This window comes from Panthera pardus, unplaced genomic scaffold (genome assembly GCF_024362965.1).
Source record: "Panthera pardus isolate Hobbes unplaced genomic scaffold, ASM2436296v1 HiC_scaffold_9, whole genome shotgun sequence".
In the NCBI taxonomy this organism is placed as follows: Eukaryota; Metazoa; Chordata; class Mammalia; order Carnivora; family Felidae; genus Panthera; species Panthera pardus.
In genome coordinates this window covers 4,532,555-4,552,510 of record NW_026527024.1, presented here as the reverse complement: position 1 = coordinate 4,552,510, position 19,956 = coordinate 4,532,555, and the positions used below count along the sequence as shown (strand labels likewise).

The following is a 19,956-nucleotide window of genomic DNA, read 5'->3' as shown; positions in this document are numbered from 1 at the left end:
GTCTTTTCTTACTCTCAGCAGTATTACTGATTACTGCCTTTCAATATTAAGTCATTTGAAATGAAGACAGTATACTTTACAATAAATTTGTGCTTTTACTTAAGGGGAAAAAATTCCTTAATTTGGTTCTCTAAGGAAGGATTCAGTTCGTTTGAGAGAATACAGTAAATTGTAGCCAAATCAGCCTCCGCTTTCTCTACCTCACCTGTGAGGTTTCGCTCTGGGCACGTGCTATGGCAGAACGCTGGCCAGCGTGGCTTTGGGTTTTACCGAGAAGCCTCTACCATCTGATTGGCTTCTGAGCCAAAGGGTGAAGTCAGCTCATTCAGCTTTCTGAATATTTTGTTTCCAAACACCTCTGGACTGTTAATGCTTTATTCAAAAATAAATACTGGCATATCCAAAGAGAACGGGAAATGGTCTTCTAGAAGTCTATTCTCCATTTTATTCCAATGTGTTTATACAGCATCTTAAAAAAACAACTCCACGCATTCCTCTACTCTTAGTACATATTTTAGCAAGAAAAGGGAAGGAGGGAAATGGCAATCTCTAATGAATAGGTCAAATCATTTGGTTTCATATCTTCTCCTAGATTTATCGTTCATTAATTTCTACTTACCCTCAGCATACAAAGTCATTTCCTGCTGCCACCCACATGCCTGGCTTCTGACTACCAAGGCAGGTAAGACACTGTACCATACCTCTGTTAGTCTAAGAACTATTAGTCTATTGTAATAACAAAATTTTATTCTACTATTATTTTTCAATGTTTATTATTTTTGAAAGACAGAGTGCGAGCAGGGGAGGGGCAGAGAGACAGGGAGACACAGAATCCGACGCAGGCTCCAGGCTCTGAGCTGTCAGCATGTAGCCCAACGTGGGGCTCGAACTCATGAACTGCGAGATCGTGACCTGAACCAAAGTCAGGAGCTTAGCCGACAGAGCCACCCAGGTGCCCCTAACCGAATTTTAAAGAGTATAGGACATAAATATCAGGCTATAGAAAACCCAAATCCTCAGATGAATGCCTCCCAATATAAGAGGTAAGGTGTCAGGGCCCCAAAGTTTGGCAGGACAATTAAACGACTCCCAACCTAAAACCCAAAGCAAACCAAACCACAAACCAGCATCCATTTCTCTTTCTCTGTCTTGTAAAAAATGTTGTCTGTCTGTCCGGGCCTCCCTATTAACCCCCAGCCACCTGGGGATGGGGCTATCCCCTCAATAAAGAATGGGAGAACTCATCCAGAGCTCTGTAGTCTGAGCACACAGAATAGAGTTTAAATGTCTTTTAAAAATTGACAAACAGTGGGGGAAGAGGAAATAGTCTTCATGACTAAGGATTTTATTTACCTCTTTGTGTTTTGAGCAGTTTGGTAAGATTTAAGCCAACGTCCCCTAAAGGTGCATTAATTTTAGACATGAGATCTTTTCTCCGTCCTGTCTTACTTCTCCCACCCTGGTCCTGCCGCTGACCCTCAATGTGTTCTGCCTCACAGGGTGGGCACTGTGTCCTTCTGAGGGTCAAGAAGATGCCACCGAGAATGGAGGGGGACCTCCTGACCGCTCCCTGCGGTCACAGCCGCCTCTGTCCTCAGCACTCTGCCCAACCACGGCTTCCACCATGGCCCCAGGTACAAGGATGGGGGGTTTCCAATGGTCAAAAGGCACAAAATCAAACAAGACCTTGCCCACCCTCCAAAACCCGCACCCCAATTAACTATTTCCACTCTCCCGACATGTGGAGGTATTAGGGAAAATGAGAGTGACATTGTACAGGCTCACATGCCTTCTGCCACGTAACACAGACAGGGCTTCTGAGAGCCCGCCTTTGGGCTCAGCCCTAGGAGCAATGTGCTTTCTCCGTAATTATTACCACAGTCCCATGGTCAGAAAGGCTACCCAAGTCCTCTCTGGAGCCTGCACGCCCAGGGCACATTTGGTTTATGCCTAGTGAGGAACGCGGTAATCAAAGGAAGCCCAGTTAGTCACGGGATGCTAATTGAGGGTGGACAGACTTCTTTCTGGAACAAATATTGTGTAGAATGACTCAAAAGGAGGAGGGGCTGGTTGGGTTGGTGTGAACCTCCTGGCGTTCATGCTACAGTGATCATTAACCTTCACAGGAGCTCTCCCACCGAACGTGCTTCTTACACTTTGGGATTTACACAGTCTTCTTCCCAGAAGAAATAAAATCGTGTTTAAGTTCTCCAGATGACGGTAATGATGATGATACCACTACTGAGGTGGTCTCTCTTTTTTTTTTTAAATCAAAACATGGGTTTTGAGGAAACGACCCCAAAAATATAGATCCGAAGTTATCTCCATACCGCCTCTGAATAGTCCATGATGAGACTATCACACACTGTCCCCAAAGAGGCTCTCTGCTTTCCTGAACTCTAGTGGGGTCTCCTTCCTTGGCCCCAATCCTAGCAAGCAGGAGCTAACAACACCCCTAAAATAAATACGGGAAATCAGCTTATGCTGTTGACTTACCAAGCTTGAGCAAACTGCTCTGTGGATCTACTGGTGTCTCCCAGGATCTATTTTAATGATCTGCCTGAGGAGAACTAAGCAGTGATTAAAAGATAAGAGCCCTCACGATCTTCGAGAAGGGAGTTGCAGTATCTACATGAGTGGCAAGACACAGCGTGCAGGTTCCCCTTTACTCCGGAGACCGGGAGCCTCTGCAGATGGCGAGCCTCTTCAGGGCAGGGGGAGTGGCCATCCTCTGCCATATGGGGACACCAGTGCATTCCTGGCCATCCTTGGCCAGCACTGGGAGCCCTGCTCCTTCTCACCTGGGGGTCCCACTTGGTCCCAGCTGGGCATCCTTCAGCCTCCCTAGCGGGCACAGGCTGCACTCTCTACGTGCCCAGGATGAACAGCAATCTGCTCACTCCCTTCAAGAAATACTTAAGGAGGAAAAGGGACACAGGTCTCAAAAGAAAAGTCCTTTAAACCGAGCTCCTCTGTCCTCTTTTGACTTGTGATAGAACCAAACCAAAGTCCTGCTGGAGGGTCAGAATAAACTGAAATTTGGGGGGGGGGGGGTGTCTCACCTCCATCCACCACCCCCCCCCCCCCCATTACAAAGTAGTGACCACTGACAAATGCATAATTAGGCAGCTGTGCAGGAGACAGGCCTTTGTCCAAAGGTCCCCGGGCATCAAGTTTAAGCCGCCAGATGCTTGCTCCCTGTGGCTGTGCATTATTGATAGACCCGGGGATCTTTCAAAAATAGCACTCAGGAGCCGGGGAGGCAGACCCCAGCAAGGCTCACTCGGCGCTGGCTTCACCTCCAGCCTCTTGCTCAGGTGAGGGCGGTCATCTCCAATATAAGCTCATTCAAGAAGCACAGGTTCCCCCCCTCCCGCGCACGCACACTCCAGAAAGCAGCATTACCTGTTCCTGCTGCTGCACGGATTTCCCTGAAGCATTGGTCTCCTTGGCTGTAGTCATGGTCCCCCGTCCAGGGCGCACACCGGCACAGGGGCAGGTGCGATCTGACGGCGAGTTCCGAGCCACCAGAGTCCAATCGGCGGGGAGGGGTGTGATTTAGTCCATGCTTCCGAAACCACACGGCTATTTTGGGGCGGGTGGGGGAGGGCGAGTGGGTAGACCAGCCTAGTTTTCTCTTTAAATGCAAGGAGCAGAGAGCGGATCCGAACAGGGGAGATGCTGCGGCTCAGCGGGGCTTCTCCAATTAGCAACAGCCTCCGCAATCGCCACAGAAACAATGGTAACTGCTTAGCAACCGGCAAGTGGCGGCGCGGTGCAGGAAGGGGACCCGAGTGATGCGCGCTGCTCCCGCCCGCCTCCCGCCTCCCGCGGCGCACGGCGCATGCTCCGCCACGGCTCGGCTGGGGAGGGGGCCTGGGGGCGGGGAGGGGGCCTGGGGGCGGGGAGGGGGCCGGGACCGAGAGCGCCGGGAGGAGGGGGCTCCGGGGGAGGAAGGGGGAGACTGGGGAGGGGGGCGGGGGGAGGGGAGCCCGGGGAGGAGCCGGGTGAGTAGATTGGAGAGGGGGCGGCAGGGGTGGGGAGGGGCGCCGGGGAGGGAGCTGGGGGGGGGGGAGGGGGCGCGGTGGGGGGAGGGAAGAAGGGAGCTCTGGGGAGGAGAGGGAGACTGGGGAGGGGGCGCAGGGTGGGGGAGAGAGGAAGGGAGCCCCGGGAGGAGCGGGGCCAGTAGACTGGAGAGGGAGCTTAGGGGGTGGGGAGGGGGGGCCCCCGGGAGGAGAGGGGCAAGGAAACTGGAGAGGGGGCCCCAGGGGTAAAGGGGCGTCAGGGTGGCAAGAAGGGGCTGGGGAGGGGGACCCAGGCGGGGGCGCGATGCCCTGGCCCCGGGCACTGTCACCGCGCTCACTGCCAGGCCTGGGGGTGGCCGAGCCTGTGCCCAGACAGCAGTGCTCCCAGACAGGCAGGTCACACCCTGACGGGGGAGGGGGGGCACGGAGAGGGCACGAGGGAGAAGGTCTTTGTCTCTCCTTTGTGCCAAGTGCCCGGCGCGCTTGAGGAGGCAGATGGGCAGTGGGCTCCAAGGAGTGGCATCTTTTCTGTTTGCCCAGTGGGTTCTGCTAGAATGCTAGATGTGGAAAGGGGGGGCCTTCATTTTCCTTCACGGTCAGAAAACTTCCTAGGTTTCTCCTTTTTACTTAGTCTCCTGTTTCTCTTTGAAAATCAACCAGAACCTCAAGGGTGTCTGTCAGTTAAAAGGAAAAAAAAAAAAAAGGAAAAAAAGCATCTGGGGTGACCTTATAGGAGCAAGGCTCCCTGCTGAGTCCTGAGCTCAAGGAGAAGGCAGGACAGAGATGGCCATGGTGTTGGCCCTGCCTGGTTTCTAGGAGCACTGACTGTGGGTCCTGCTGCTGCAGTCCCCTGACCCCTACCCCCGGGGGAGGGGAGGGACGAGTTGGCTGGGAGAGGAGAGACACAAGGTGTGCAGAGCTGACGAGCTCTGAGTAAAGCTTGATTAGCCACTAGTTTGCAGGGGGGAGTGCCTCCTGGCCTTCCAGAAACACAGACCGACTCGGTGCACGGGGGCCTTCTGCTGCCCTTGTGTGTGTGAACAGTGCCCTCTGTGAACACTTCCCTAACTCCTAGCTTCAGGCTGCCACAGGCCCCCATGGCACGGGGAAGCCACCCCTCCAGGCGGCACCAACAAACACGCCCAAGAAGAAAGTCCTTCTGGCTGGCCGCGCATCCTTCCTTCCAGAGAGAAAGGCAGAGTAGATCCGTTTCCCTTGAAAAGCTGTAAAATGGCAGGCTTTCCCTTGTTCGGGTCCTTCCCAGTGCCCCTGACCACCAGTCATTTTACAAAAGCAAACACACTTGCAAGATCCGATGCACTGGGTCCTTCTTCACAGATGACGGATAAATCTAGATCACGGCGGAGTTGCCTGGCCACCTCTGCCACAGCCTGAACTTCGTTCTGGGGGAAGTGTTTGCTTGGCATCGATTCTAAGACATCGAGCTAGGCAGCTGCAGTTTGCGTGGTTTGTCCGAGAATAAATTAAAAAAAAAAAAAAAAAAAGGAAACCCCCACGTAAACCGCTCGTCACACAGTAAGGGTCTGGTTAGTGTGTGTTGCTTTTGCTTCAGGCCTCCCCACGGGACAGGGTGTCTCCAGGGTGGGAGCAGCAAAGTTGTGGATCCGTGGCGTCCTCCTCTGTGTGGCCCCACTACCGGGGGTCTGCACGCGAGTTACTACCACTCCCGGCCGCGAGGATTGTGCCAAGCCACGCAGACTCTCAGGGGGATCTTCATATGGCCCCAGGCTCATCCATGGATGGCCCCGCGCGGTCACACCCCTAGGCCTCAGGGAGTCACTGCAAACCCGCCCTTGGGACCCCAGCCACGAAGACCCAGGAAGAAGGGCTGAACAGTGAGGCGAGCAGCCGCTACCCACGTTACCCGCCACGTGCCTGGACCACAGGGACCCGGGGGACTCGGGGGCCAGGGAAGCGACTGGCCAGGCCTGGACCACGGCGGCCTCGGCTGCAAAATACCCCGGGCACTATCTCGGTCTTATTCCCGAGTACCTCAGGGCTGGTCTGTCCTCCTGTTTCCTCCCGAATGAAACTCCTGAGGGGGCTCAAATCCTACCCCAGCATCTGAGAGGAGCTGTGGCTAACCCCGGGAGGCCAGGACCACCAGCAGGAGAGGTGGTAGCCCGGGGTGCTGGGTGCTGGTGGTAGGGAAGGGCGGGAGGCCCCTCGGGTGTTTCCTTTGCACTTCTCAGCCAAGACCTTCCGTTTTACCCTACATCTAAAATGAATGTGGCTGTAACGACAGATCCCCCGTTTGCGAGATTATACCTGATCCCCGAAAGGGGTCTCCTGCTGACTTCAGATCGTGAGGTCACGTGAGCGCTCGCCTGGCCAGCCCTCCCACCCACCACGACCCCCGTTCATCACCCCTGTTCTCAGGAGCCACCGGGTAGAAAAGTCTGAGAATCACCAGTCGACGGCCAGGCCAGGCCAGGCTGTGCCACTCAGACCCTTTTCGTGGATTTTCTGGCGCCACGTCCCCCAGGGGGCTGACTTTTCTGCACACTCGACTTGACTGCTTTTAAAAGAGAAAGGTCGGGTTCTCCCGCCAAGCAAACGCGACAACATGGATGAACCTGGACGGCCTTCCTCTTGAGTGAGCCACGCAGGAGAAATACTGCGTGATCCCACTTAGAGGAGATGCCAAACGGTCCAACTCCTGGGAGCAGAGGAGAGGATGGTGATGGCCAGGCCCGAGGCAGGGAAACAGGAGCGGATGTGGATGAAACGTCCGTTAGGAGCGACGGAGAAGTTCCGGAGAGGAGCATACGACATCGGGCCCGTAGAGGACAACCCTGCACGGCTCACTCAGTCTGTTAGGAGTCGATCTCCTGTTAAATGTTCTTACCACAAGAGCAATCTTAAAACCAGAGAGGAAGGGCTGCATTTTATCACCATTTAAACATTCATCATTATCCCTCCGGAGCACAAGCACCGTGGTGCCCACGTTAATCCTTCAGCTGCAAGTGGGTGCGTCTCACTCCAGATCTGGGGAGCCATCTCCAGGGGGAATCCAACCAGATTCTCCTGCTCATTATCAGCACTGCCTTCTAAACTCCTCCCTCAGAGGGGCGCCTGGGTGGGTCCATCGGTTAAGCATCCGGCCTCTGCTCAAGTCATGATCTCACGGTTCGTGAACTTGGAGCCCCGCATCCGGCTCTGTGCTGACAGCTCGGAGCCTGGGTCCTGCTTCCAATTCTGTGTCTCCCTCTCTCTCTGCCCCTCCCCTGCTCATGCTCTCTCTCTCTCTCTCAAAAATAAATAAACATTAAAAATATTAAAAAATAAATTAAAATAAACTGCTCTGTCAGAGAGAAAGCTATCAACCAGCGAATACGGGGGGGGGGTGCAGACCCCACCCCTCAACATAAGGAATTTACAGACACATTTCTGGAAAGCGCCAGGAATAAATACCATGGCTTCCAAATTCTAGAGACTGTGGAAAGGACACCTCGGAGAAGAGTCAGGGTGACTCAAGCAGGAACAGGGGCGCCCCCCAAAACCGCATCCTCCACACTCCTTCCCTGTGCTTTCCTCGATGAAGGAAAGCATACTCAGCAAGGGGACAGTGCTTACCCGCCCCCGCTAACAACGACAGCAGCACGTGGTACTGTGCTGAACGCGGTATGTCCCCCAAGCAGGGGAACCCCTGCTTCCCCTACTTTATAAAAGGAAATTGAGATTTCGAGAATTGAAATCTGAAACCCACGGTTACCCAGAGAGCAAGGAACCAAGCCAGAATATGAACCTCGGCAGTTCAGGTTCGGGACCCCCATACTGCACTGCCTTGAATGCCTGAATAGACTATTGAAAACGTTTAAATAGTCTAGGGGCGCCTGGGTGGCTCAGTCGGTTGAGTGTCTGACTTCGGCTCAGGTCATGATCCATGGTTTGTGAGTTCGAGCCCTGCCCCGGGCTCTGTGCTGACAGCTCGGAGCCTGGAGCCTGCTTCGGATTCTGTGTCTCCCTCTCTCTGAGCCCCTCCTCCGCTTGTGCTCTGTCTCTCCCTGTCTCTCAAAAATAAATAAATGTAAAAAAAATATGTAAATAGTCTATGTGCCAGGAATGACCCTGAGAATTATATATATATATATATATATATATATATATATATATATATAATCTTCATTAACCCTTAAAAAATCTCTGCTTTAGTTTGCCAGGACCACAACAGAGCACAATGGATGGAGGGCTTCCACAGCAGAGATTTATTCTCTCATTTCTGGAAGCCAGAAGTCCAAGATCAAGGCATTGGTTCCTCCTGAGGCCTCCCTCCTTGGCTTATAGATGACCCTTTGGCCCGTGCCCTCACGTGGTCCCTCTGTGTGTGTGTCTGTGTCCAAATCTCCTCTTCTTATAAGGACACGAGTCAGATTGGCTTCAGGCCCACCCAGTGACCCCACTGTACCTTGCTCACCTCTTCAAAGACCCCACCTCCAAACACGTTCTGAGGTCCTGCCTGTTAGGGATGAACACACGGATGGAGGGGGACACGATTGTAACACTATTAGCTCCCTTTTTACGTATGAGGAAATGGAGGCTTCAAATGATTACTACGTTCCTCCCAAATCATGTAGGCAGCAGTACGTGGCAGGGTTGGCATTTAGATCCAGTTCTGTGCGATCAAAGCCCGTTGCTGCGCATGCATACAGCGTGCACGCGTGCACGCTCCCTGCGCCTCTTCAAACACCTGCCGAGTGCTCGGGCAGGAGCGGCTTCCTGAAACTCTCCAAAGGAGAGGAAGGCTTCTGATCGCCCCAGCTCCTGCTGAGTCGCTAAATGGGTCTTGCTAAGGCCTTACTCCGGGCGACTCCCCCCCACTTTGGTGTCGAGAAAGATCCCACTTCAAGCCACGCAAGAGCTTAGGAGGAGAATCTCGGGCTTTGGGAGGTCAGGCTGCACCCAGCAAGGACTAGGCTGGCGCCTGTTCTCGGCCAAGCCGACTCTTCCCTGGAGCCTGGCGGAGCACACGCCAGGCCTGGCAGCCAACGGGGACTCGACCAGCTGCCGGTCCTGCCGTGTTACTCCCTCCGTGCCCACCCACCCTGCTGCCCGGAGCTGTTGGAAATCTCTCGTGCCTGCAATCAGCCTCACCGAACGGACCCGAGCCCGATCAGCCCTTTGCAGGTGCATCTGGAGAGAGGCTGCTTCACGCGGGCGCACGCCGATTTCGCCTCCTCCTCTCCCCGCCCCCGGTGTGTCCGGCTGGGGCGCCGGCACAGGCTCGGCTACTTAAGTTTGTTTGCAGACTCGCAGGCCCGGATCCCCTGCAGCTTGATGTGAGCTCCTGCTCCTCGGATTTCCACTCGCCTTGGCCCAGAGCCCATCAGCCACAACAGCTTTGCGTCAAGAACATCGGATCTGCAAGGCTTTACCGAGCCTCTACTATGTGTGGACGGCAAACCCACCCACTGGAACAGACGCACTGGCCTACACGCTGCCGTAAGGTAGGGATCAGGATGTCTTTAGAATCTGGGAAGATTTTGAACTTTGCAGCATTAACCATCTGCAAGAGAAGCTACTTCTAACTTACAGTTCCCTGAAAATAAAAAATACGGGCAGCAAGGCAAGATTCCCTGGAGAGCCAGGCTGAGATCCAAAGAAGCAATTTGAAGGTAAATAAATAAAAAGTAAATACTGAGCATTACCAAGGAGAAGGAGAATGTGGGTAAGTTTCCTAAAGACTGGGTTCTGGGTTTCTCTAGACAAAAAGACCAATAGGGTTTATATACATTATATATATATATACACATATATATATATATACACATATATATAACATATTTGTATTATTTATATATAATTAATATATTAATTAATAATATAAATAATATTTACATTATTTATGTATTAAGGAACTGGCTCACTCAATGTGGGGGCTTGCAAATCTGAAGTTTGCAGAACAGGCCAACAGCTGGAAACCCAGGGAAGAGCAGCCTGAGTCAAAGGCCATCTGGAGGTAGAATTCCCTCTTCCTCGGGGGAGGTCTGTCTTTTTCTTAATGACTTCAACTGATTGGATAAGGCCCACCCACATCATGGAGGGTAATCTGCTTTACTCAAAGTCTACTGCTTTAAATGTTAATCACATTCAGAAAAACAAAAACAAAACCAATTAAAAAAAAAAAAAGGAAAGAAAACAAAAACCATAGCAGTACCTAGTTTGACCAAAAACGGCGTCCCATGACCCAGTCACATTGGTACACAAAATTAACGGTGACAGGCCATAAGTAGAAGTGATAGATAGTAGTATCTTAATATTCTCAATTTACTCTTCTCCTCCTTCCCTTTCCCACCTTTCTACCTGGAATGCTTCCCACAGTCTTGAGCCGTGAGATCGAGACCATTGGTAGGATAAACCCTTGGGAAGGCGCCTAGAGACCCAAGGACCTTGTGAGAAGGAACAGCCATAGCGTCCCTGGCTGCTTACCTCCAAAACTCATATACAGGAAAGACAAATGGACTTCTCTCTTGTGTAAGTCACTGTTACTTTAGGTGTTCTGAATTCAAGTCAACACAGTACAAATTCCTCTTCTGTCTTCTCTGTTTTCCTCCTAATAGTTGCGCTAAGAGTGTCCCCATAGAATTACAGCCAATGCAATAAGGAAGGAACACTTACGGATCTGTCTCATCCGACATAGGAAAGATGGGTACTAGAGGTAGCAAATGGGTGAGCCTCTAAATCGGGGCCCGCATGCTATGGCCCGTGGGCCTGATGCAGTCCACTTCCTGTGCTTTAAGTACAGTTTTATTGGAATGCAGCTGTGCCCATTTGCTTCCATACTAGCAGCTGTTCTTACGACACAGTGGCAGAACGGACACCCGTGACGGAGGCCATGTGGCCGGTAAAGTGTAATACTTACTATCTGGTCCTCTGCAGAAAAAGTTTGTTGATCCCCGGCCCACAGTAACTCTGTTGCACGTCAACTAAAGGTATGTGGATCCATTCAGAATCCCAAATTCAACAGGAAAAAACCTTCCGGGATCAAAGCAGACCAGCTCCACAACCCCCAGAAAGGAAAGAGGAGAGGAGAAGCCTAACGTGTCTCACTGGTAGCCTCAGCTCACCGCCCACCGGCCCGTCAGAGCCCATCTCCTGTGTTGTGGAGCCGACTGTCCCCACCACACCCCCGGTGCACATCCTACAGCACCCTCCCCAGATGCACAACACTTTCACGGGACAGGGTTCGGTGCCCCAGACACAGGAATCTCCTATGCATGTGAGGAATGCTGAAAGCATTCAAGTGGTCTGCCAAATCCTTACCACCATCACTTACGGTAAGTGCTCAAAAATATTTGTTGGATAAATTAATAAGGTGGCGGAGTCCAAAGAGTCCAGTGATAACCTCATATCATATCTGAATGATCTTCACTTCTTTTCTCCCTAAAAGACGCTCCCCTCGCTGATCACAAACCTTTACAAGATAAGGTCATGCTAAGCGCTCTTCCTGGGGACTGAGGCCACTGTCTCCAGCTGCCTGGGAAGTCAACAGCTCTGTGTTTACTGAGAAATTATTATGTGCTAAGTCAGGAAATCTGTCTTCATGGCCTCACAGGAGAGGGAAACTTGTAGCAGATAAATGCCTTTTGGTCCTGCCGTAGGAAGTACAAGGAGAAAGGCAGCAGGGAGTAGAGGTGTCCGACTCTGTGTGAGGGGCTATGTAGAATTTACTGGATGCACTGCAGGCAATGCTAAGCAGTGATCAGAAGCAAGATAATGTGTGTACACAGAGTCGCACGGGTGGATGGTAAATGCAGCGCTTAAGGCAAAAAAGTCAGAAATATCCATATTTACACATGTAGACATACATGTGTGAGTATATATTTACATAAACATAGATGTACACAAAACAGATGTATGCATGTATAAATAAACCAAAACCTTATAACAAATAAAAAATGCGTTCCTACAAAACATGTGTTTTGCAAAAACACATACAAACTACGAGTTGCCCATCAAACAAAATCAATGCTTGCTGATGGCAGGGAGGGAAGAGAGTAGATGACAAGCTCAGTTGGGAAAAAGAAAGGGTAGAAGGGAGGCAGAAAGGGGGGGGGGGAAGCATGGAGAAAAGGAAAAGAAGGAAGAAGGAAGAAAGAGGGTGGGTTTTGCTTGACCCGCGGATGAAAACGTGCCACAAACTTCCCTCCGCACCTCTCAGTCCCCTCACCTGTGAACAAGATGCAGCAAGTCCAAACAAAATGCTCTGTCACCCTGTGTGGCCACCTGTACCATGGGATGTGACCCTCACAACGGTGCCTTCATTCCTTAACGACAGGTAAGGAGCCTGGCTGCAGGGGAGGCCAAGGCCACACGGACCGTGATCTGATTACTGCGCCCGGGGTGAGCCCACACCGGAGCCTCCCCGCCGGGCAGGAGCACCACACTCTCCAAATTACGTGTTCCCGAAGCTACCTGCCAGCTGGAAGGTTCCATGCTGTGAGTGCAGGTAGATGTTCCAAGGTTGGCCATCCAGTTTCTGAAAACCACTATAATGCGAAAGGGCTTTTAAACCAGCTCACATTTATGTCCGCACCCTGGCTCTCATTTATTTACTTTTTTTAAAATGCACATAATTTACTTATTATGTACCATATTGTTCTCTAAATCCTTTCAACCTATAGGCTTTGTTTTTCTCCAAGATGGCACGTTTCTTTTCCGTCTCTTCCCTCCCCTGCCCCTTCCTTTCCTCACCCTTATAGGTGCAGCCTCAGTTCAACAATGCACTCAGGGTGTGATGTTTGGGAAACTCTGCTTTAAACTTTCCATGTTTCATCCCAAAGTAGCTTAATTTCATTCAAGTTGCCTTGCCCGTCATGTCTCCCCTGAACCATCCCACGGCTTTAAACTCAGCCGCAGGGGCGCCTGGGTGGCACAGTCGGTTAAGCGTCCGACTTCAGCCAGGTCACGATCTTGCGGTCCGTGGGTTCGTGCCCCGCGTCGGGCTCTGGGCTGATGGCTCGGAGCCTGGAGCCTGCTTCCGATTCTGTGTCTCCCTCTCTCTCTGCCCCTCCCCCGTTCATGCTCTGTCTCTCTCTGTCCCCAAAATAAATAAAAAACGTTGAAAAAAATAAATAAATAAACTCAGCCGCAGAGCCAGGGCGCTCTGGAACCCGGCAGGTGGGCCACACGCGCTGGCCGGTGACGCTCAGCACGGCCTGCGTCTTCTCAGGCACCTCGTGTGCCAGGATGACCTTGGCAACGGCGGCTCGACAGATGCCTTGTTTATGGTTTCTAATGACCCCCGCTGAAATTTCTGGGGCTGTTCACGCAGCCCTAGTCTGGCGCCAGCTGTGGAACAAGCTATCGTGTTGCTGGGGGAACATACGGCCACTCAGGTATTTCTGCCCGCACACTGTCTTCGGTGTTGTTTCCGGAAAGAGATACCCAAAGGAGGCCCCTGGATGATCCTGGTGTGGGTTTCACATCCTGCCTGGTTTCCCGGAACCTCTGCTCACCTCCCTGCCTTCTGGCCTGGGCCTGGCTCTTTGGGAGGAATGGGAGAACTTGTCTGATGTAAAAATGTCCCCGCTCCCCAGACCTTTCAGGGCTCGTGCTTCATTTCCAACACTAAATAAATAAATTAGGAGATCCGTGCAGAAGGTTTCCAGAAAAGGATGAGCCAATGAAATCCCTGTTGTCCAACACTTTGCAGAAACACCTCTGAGTTGACTTTGGGGATGAGTGTCAGTGACATTCAAGTGGGCCACATAAAATTGGAGAGACATGTCAACAATGGCAAGCTAAGACACCTGGTGCTTTCTCTCGGAAGGCATCATCAAAGCAAGGACATTAACAAAGGACAAAGAAACCACGTCCTCCACCCGGGCACGGGTGCCAGCTCTACCCCTCACCCTCCTCTCCTTAAACGCCAGGCTCAAATGCCACCCCCTACCTCCCCGTGGACTCTGTCCTTTGCCCCACTGCTCTCCCATCACACACATTCCATGTCCCATGTCTGTGTACACCCCTTGCTGCCTCATAGAGTCACCGTCCGCTTCCCTGGCATGCCCAGCCCCACCGTGAGTTTCTCCTCGGCAGGGCCAAGGCAATGTGACGTTCCGCTATCAGTTTAAGGGACGGCTTTGAGGCCAGAATTGTGTGTGTGAATCCCACATCTGTTCATTTGCTGGCTTTGTGCAAGCCACTGATTCCAGATTCCAGCTGCGAAAAGGACACGGTAGTCGGTGGCTTGTAGAACGCTGTCAGAATGAAATCAGATAAACTCAAACCAATGGACAGAGTTCGCTCTCAATAAACGGTTCGTCTCATTGCCAGACTGAGAGCTCTGGGAGGTCAAGTCTGTTCCTCCCTGAATTCTCAGTGCTCAGCACACAGAAGATGGCAGAATAATGAGTGTGTTGGGGACAGAACGTGTGTGAAAGCTGAGCAGCACCTCGACCAAAATCAGGGGGACCAGAGTCTCTCTCTGCACGATGCACCGAGAGAGGTCAGAACCAGGTCATTCATTTCCGGAACTCATTACGGACAAAGAAGTGTAGACAGACGTGTGCACTCAGAGTGGAGCCTTAACGGGACAACGTGGTCACAGTAGGAGTAACGGAGGGTTGGAAACACGAGATGGAAACCAGGCATGGAGGCTGCCCGGGGAGCACAGGGCAAACCAAGGAGAGAGTGCAGGAAGGACTGACCAGCCCGAGGAATCCTCCCACATGCCGCTGAGATGCAGGAGCTGCAAGGAGAGCCTTCTAGAAGTCGGGGCTCCGTGCCCATCCCACCCGTGTTCTACATCCGGCCAGAGCGCCTCTGCCTCCCTCTCCTTGGCCAGAGTTGCGTCTCATTGGATGGAGCTGTGCGACTTCAAACACGGGGCCCATGGAGTCCACCCTGCGGACGGCCGCCTTTCAAGAAGGCAGCATGAAAAGCCGGGCCACTGGCCACTAAAGAGAGGAAAACTTCTGACATTTCAGAAATCAAAGAGGAAACACGCGAGGAAGATATGTTTCATCAATTCACCAGACAGGCATAAAAGGTTGCATGTGCCTTATTATGTCTTTTTTAAGAGTCTCTTTTGCTAAAAATTAGAGCTACGTGAAAGTCCTTAAGAATCAGGGCCCAGCCTGTGTGAGAGAGCACTGGCAGGTCCCACCCGTCCCGGCCTCCATCCTGTTCATGTTCACTCGATGACCTCTCTTGGGGTCATGCGCTCGGGCCCCTCGGAGGTTCACAAATGCACCTTAGAAATGCTCACCGAGGCCAGGATGGGGGCGGGGGGGAGGGAGACCTGTTCTGGGCCCCTGTGAATCCGTTATAGAGAACACATCTTTCCTTTTCCTGACACACGGGTGGTACCACAGGACATGATTACAGGTCAGCTGACAGGTGCCTGTGAACCCTCTGATCTCATGACAGTGACTGCACCCTTCCTCACGTGCCCTCACTCTACACAACCTGGACTTGTGGAGAGGAAGCATGCAGTCACCGTGGACCCCCCCCCCCCCCCCCCGTCAGTAAGTTCGCCCGAACAAAACTCTGCGTAAACGCTACAGACTGGCCCCCTTCGTTTTCCAGTCTCAAAGCGCCTTCCCAGTCCGGGGGATACTTTACTGTCCTTCCCCCACCTTCTAACACTATCAAATAACAATAAAAACATCTATGTGAAGTAATAGATAAGGTATGGAAGGGGAAGTCAGGTCGCCACCAACCCCCATGAGAAACGGAAAAGATACCTTGGTGGAAAACCCAAAGCGGCCAGATGAAGACAGTAGCCGTCCTAAGATGAAATTAACTTATTCTACCACTTCCTGTGTCAACCAGCATTAATAGAGCAGAATAAAATTAAAAAAAAAAAACCCAAGTAGATCGAACTCTTTGTAGGGGTATCATTATTTTATGAAACTTTGGTGAAATATTACAAAGATACTGCCCTAAATTCCGTGAAAAGTCTAAAGAGAAATTGTGTGTGTGCACCATTCCGACACGTTTCTCTCCTTCCTGAGAACACACCACACCCTTGCTTCTCCAGAAAGCCTTTGGAAGCTGAGGCCAGAGCGGCTCCTAGGCGGATATAACACTCAGTAACTCCCCATATTCAACACGTCCATTTATAAAATACACCACAACATGGTCCTCATGCGATAGAAAAAAGCACACCCGAAATGAATTCGCAGCCACGATTGAATGTGTCTCCTACAAAGGCGCTCAGATGAATACAGGCAAAGAAAGACTGTCCTTGGAAGGATCATAAACAGGACAGGAGTCCGGTTTCAGTCACATCTCAGATGGATGCAAGACCAACCCTACAACATGACTGATGATTTCTCAAAGCCCATCCTGAGTAGGGTAATGGGCAGAAAAAACCACAATGGATACGGTAAAAGTTGTAGGGGGGACCACAAAGGACCCAATTTTGATGTATTTTCTTCATCAAGGCTTCAAAATCATAATTATGTTTTCATCCTTTGAATGGTTGGGATCCTTCCCACTATAACGGATACAGCCGATATAAGACATAAGACAACCCTAGTCTCTCCGTGAACTTTGTACTGATACTCCATCACTGGATCAAATTAACACACCTGCCCTACCAGGAACTTGAAGAAATTCAGGACAATAACTTTTGGATTCAGGGCTACTTCCTCCTTTACCCTCTTCCGCAGCTTTCAGAAATGCTCCTTGCCCCTCAGATGAAGTATGGTCTCCCAGCGTGTATAGAATTTTGCCGGGCCTCTGAAAAGGGATGGGGTCAACGCATCCGCTGATACTGGAGTATGAAGGTTGGAGTATGTCTCCTTTCGTGGAGCGTTTACGTTCTCGTTGAGAACACCTCACCGTCCATCGCTAGGTTGGTTCTGGATGGGTATCCCTCTTAGGCTGAGGCAGGAATACCATGGCGTGGGTGACCGGACTGAATCTGTGATCCCGTCAACAGCCAGCCAATCTGTGGCCATCAATTCCATAGCAAGGGGTGAGTCAGGCCGATCCGATTCTCCCTTTCAGCGACCTGAACTCAGAAGAATCAAGGGTCTGCTAGCGGTGAGGGGTCAGCCCGAAGCTGGAGGATGGGGAGCGGACAGAGCCCAGGCTATAGCGACACAGCTGCTGTGAAGCTGCTAGGATGCCTAGCCCAAGGAGAGGTAGGAAGCATAAAGGATGAGCAAGTGTGGAGCACAGCGGGGAACAGGAAAGAAGAAAGCAAGCTCTTATGCCTGGAGCAGCTGGATCCTGGAATGGCCTTGGTTTGTGGCAACTTCCCAGCTCTGGTCCGTAATTTAGAATTTACGCAAAGTCGGAGGCCTCCTCTCAAGACCAGGCTACTCCGCAACCCAGTGTTTGGGGGCAGTGAGGGGCAGGTCAAAGGTGCCAATACAAGATGAACGCCTGAGGCTCCCGAGGTGAGTCTGCATCTCGGTGATCCTATCACTCTGGGGGTGGGGTGGGGGAGGTGGTACTCATACAGGAGGTCTCTGGGGGAAATGACTGCAAACTGGTTCAGGTCCTCAAGCCCAGCACTATTTCCCACTCGCTGAGTTTTGGCTTCACTTAAAAACAGGAGATTGTTGGGGCGCCTGGGAGGCTCAGCTGGTTGAGCATCTGACTCTTGGTTTCGGCTCAGGTCACGATTGCACAGTTTTGAGATCGAGCCCCACATTGGGCTCTGTGCTGATGGCTCAGAGCCTGTCTTGGGATTCTCTCTCTCCCTCTCTCCCTCTCTCTGCCCCACCCCTGCTTGTGCTCTCTGTCTCTCTCTCTCTCTCAAAATAAGTAAATAAACATATGGGGGAAAAAACAAGAAACTGTTACTAGATCCCTGGTTGGGCACCATTTTTTTTGTCTCTCACTTAATTCCCAGACATTTATTGAGCATCACTATATGCTAGGTCCTGTGTAGACACTGGGGGAAGAAAAATCACAACCCTCCAGATGGACGTGGAGGCAAGGGTGTCCGGCAGGAGCAGGGGATCTGTGGTTCTAGAAAGGATTTTGTAAGAAGACTGGGCTGGTGCCAAAGACCTGGCACGGAGGAAGGGTAGTGACGCACAAAAATGTCTCTTGATGGGTTGTAAGCAGTTCAGTGCGCTGGCGTGCAGCATGTGTGAGAGTCACGGAGCGGGAAGGGTCCCGTTCACCAAGGGTCCAGACTCCCCCTGCAGACAACTGAAAAAAAAAAAAAAACTTTGGCGATAAGATGTCCTGAGCAGATTTATAGTTAGAAAGGTTTCTTTTCAGAATGTGGAAAATGACCTAGGATGGAGACTCCAGGCTAGGAAGCTTTTGGAGCACTCAAGCAAAACGTAAGAAGCGCCAGATGTAAAGTGCTGGGGGTGAGAAAATAAAATTAAAGTTGCTTCTCAGGGCAGAACTGAAAGAACATGTTGACCAATTAAGATGTGATCCGTTTTCTGTGAGTAAATTTGGCTACAGCAACATACGCTAATTCTCCGGAAGGCCTGGAACAATGCATTGCCAACATCACACACGTTTGTCAGTTTCACCTTCTATCTGTACTTTTTCCAGGCACCGCACCGCTGCCCATGCGGGACTCACTAATGAGCGACACTGTCACGATCAGGATAAATTTCAATGATCACACCTCATTTATTTTCCAGCACCTTCTCCATCTGGACACTCTGCCAAGCGTTCTATGTTCTCCAACTATTACATTTCAACCTCAGGACTCCTTGATTCCTTGTGTTGATTAACCTAGTCGGCGTGGCTCACGGGGTACGCAAGCCTAGCTTAGGATTCAGGAAACCTAGATCCCGTACGTGCTGTAGACTGACTATTGGGTCCCCCCAAGAACACAACTTGTATGTTAATATCTAACTCCAACATGATGGCGGTGGCAGGCGGAGTGTTTGGGAGGGGACAAGGTCACGAGGGTGGGGTCCCCGTGACTGGCGTCAGCGACCTTATGAAAGGATTCTGAGCGCTCCCTCTCCGCTCTTGCCATATGAAGACACAGCAGGAAGACCACCGTCTGGGAGCCAGGCGGTGGGCTCCCAGCAGACACTGAACGCGCTTCATCTTGGACTTCCGGCCTTCGGAACTGGGAGAAATAAATTCTGGCCGTTTGCAAGCCACCCGCCCTGTGGTCTTTTTGTTACAGCGGCTCCTAAGGACTGAGTACTCTGTGCACCACACTACTCCAGGGGCCCGACTCACAAGCACTCTGTGGACCCTGGAACAGGGTGGTGGTGGGGCAAATGTAAGTACCTCGAATTTCAATGGCCGCTGTCCTCTCTGGAGCTGCACGGAGAGGGTGGTGCTCCCTTGGATGCTGGTGCAGGACATGGTGCATGTGTGGGGCTTGAGGTGGGGCAAGCCACCACCGCCTTCTGGGCTCTGGGCTCTAGTTTCGTGACCCCCCACCCTGGGCCCCTGTTCACCGCTACCCTTGCGGCCCCTTACCTCATTTTCAGCATACAGCAGGCGCTCCCTGAACGCGTGTGGCCGGTGAAGACACAGAGCGCCGAACTACTTCGGTGGCCCCAGTGGGGTGGCGGCTGCGAGCCGGAGGCCGGGGGATGTCGCGCTCGTTCACCTTCCTTTGCGGTGAGCCCCACACCAAGCGTCTTCACGCGGGGAGCCCAAACGTGGCAGTTCATTTAGCCCCGTGCTGTTTCCTGCCTCAGTGGACTGCACCTGTTACCCTGTTACCTGGGACGTCCTCGCCACGATCGCTCTGTGCCGCAAGCGCCCTTCTCCGGGGCTCACTTCCTCCCCCCGGGTGGGTTGTTCTCTTTCTCCCCTCTGCTTCTGTTTAGTTTCATCTTCTTAGCTTTTCCTGTGACTCCGCGGTCCCTTCTCAAACACGTGGGCACTCCTGACACGGGTTATTCGCTGAACTCAACAACAGCGAAGAGCGGCCGGACGACAGCTTGTCAGAGTCGGGGGCGGAGGGGAACCACAGCAACTTTTAAAGTCGTTCCTTCTTGTGTTTGCACTT

General features: G+C 51.9%; 1 protein-coding gene across 5 annotated transcripts in view; it reads right to left on the bottom strand.

Moving 5' to 3' along the window:
* Positions 1-19,956, bottom strand: part of DPP6 (dipeptidyl peptidase like 6) — a 939,040-nt gene that overhangs the window by 485,963 nt on the left and 433,121 nt on the right. The window contains exon 1 of one of the 5 annotated variants that reach the window (XM_053898706.1): positions 3,406-3,790. The exons of the other annotated variants lie outside the window; for them this stretch is intronic. Coding sequence (XP_053754681.1) covers positions 3,406-3,462 — 57 coding nt within the window. The 5' untranslated portion in view covers positions 3,463-3,790. Of the gene's footprint in view, positions 1-3,405; positions 3,791-19,956 lie in introns of those variants that run through there. 5 annotated transcript variants of the gene reach the window in all.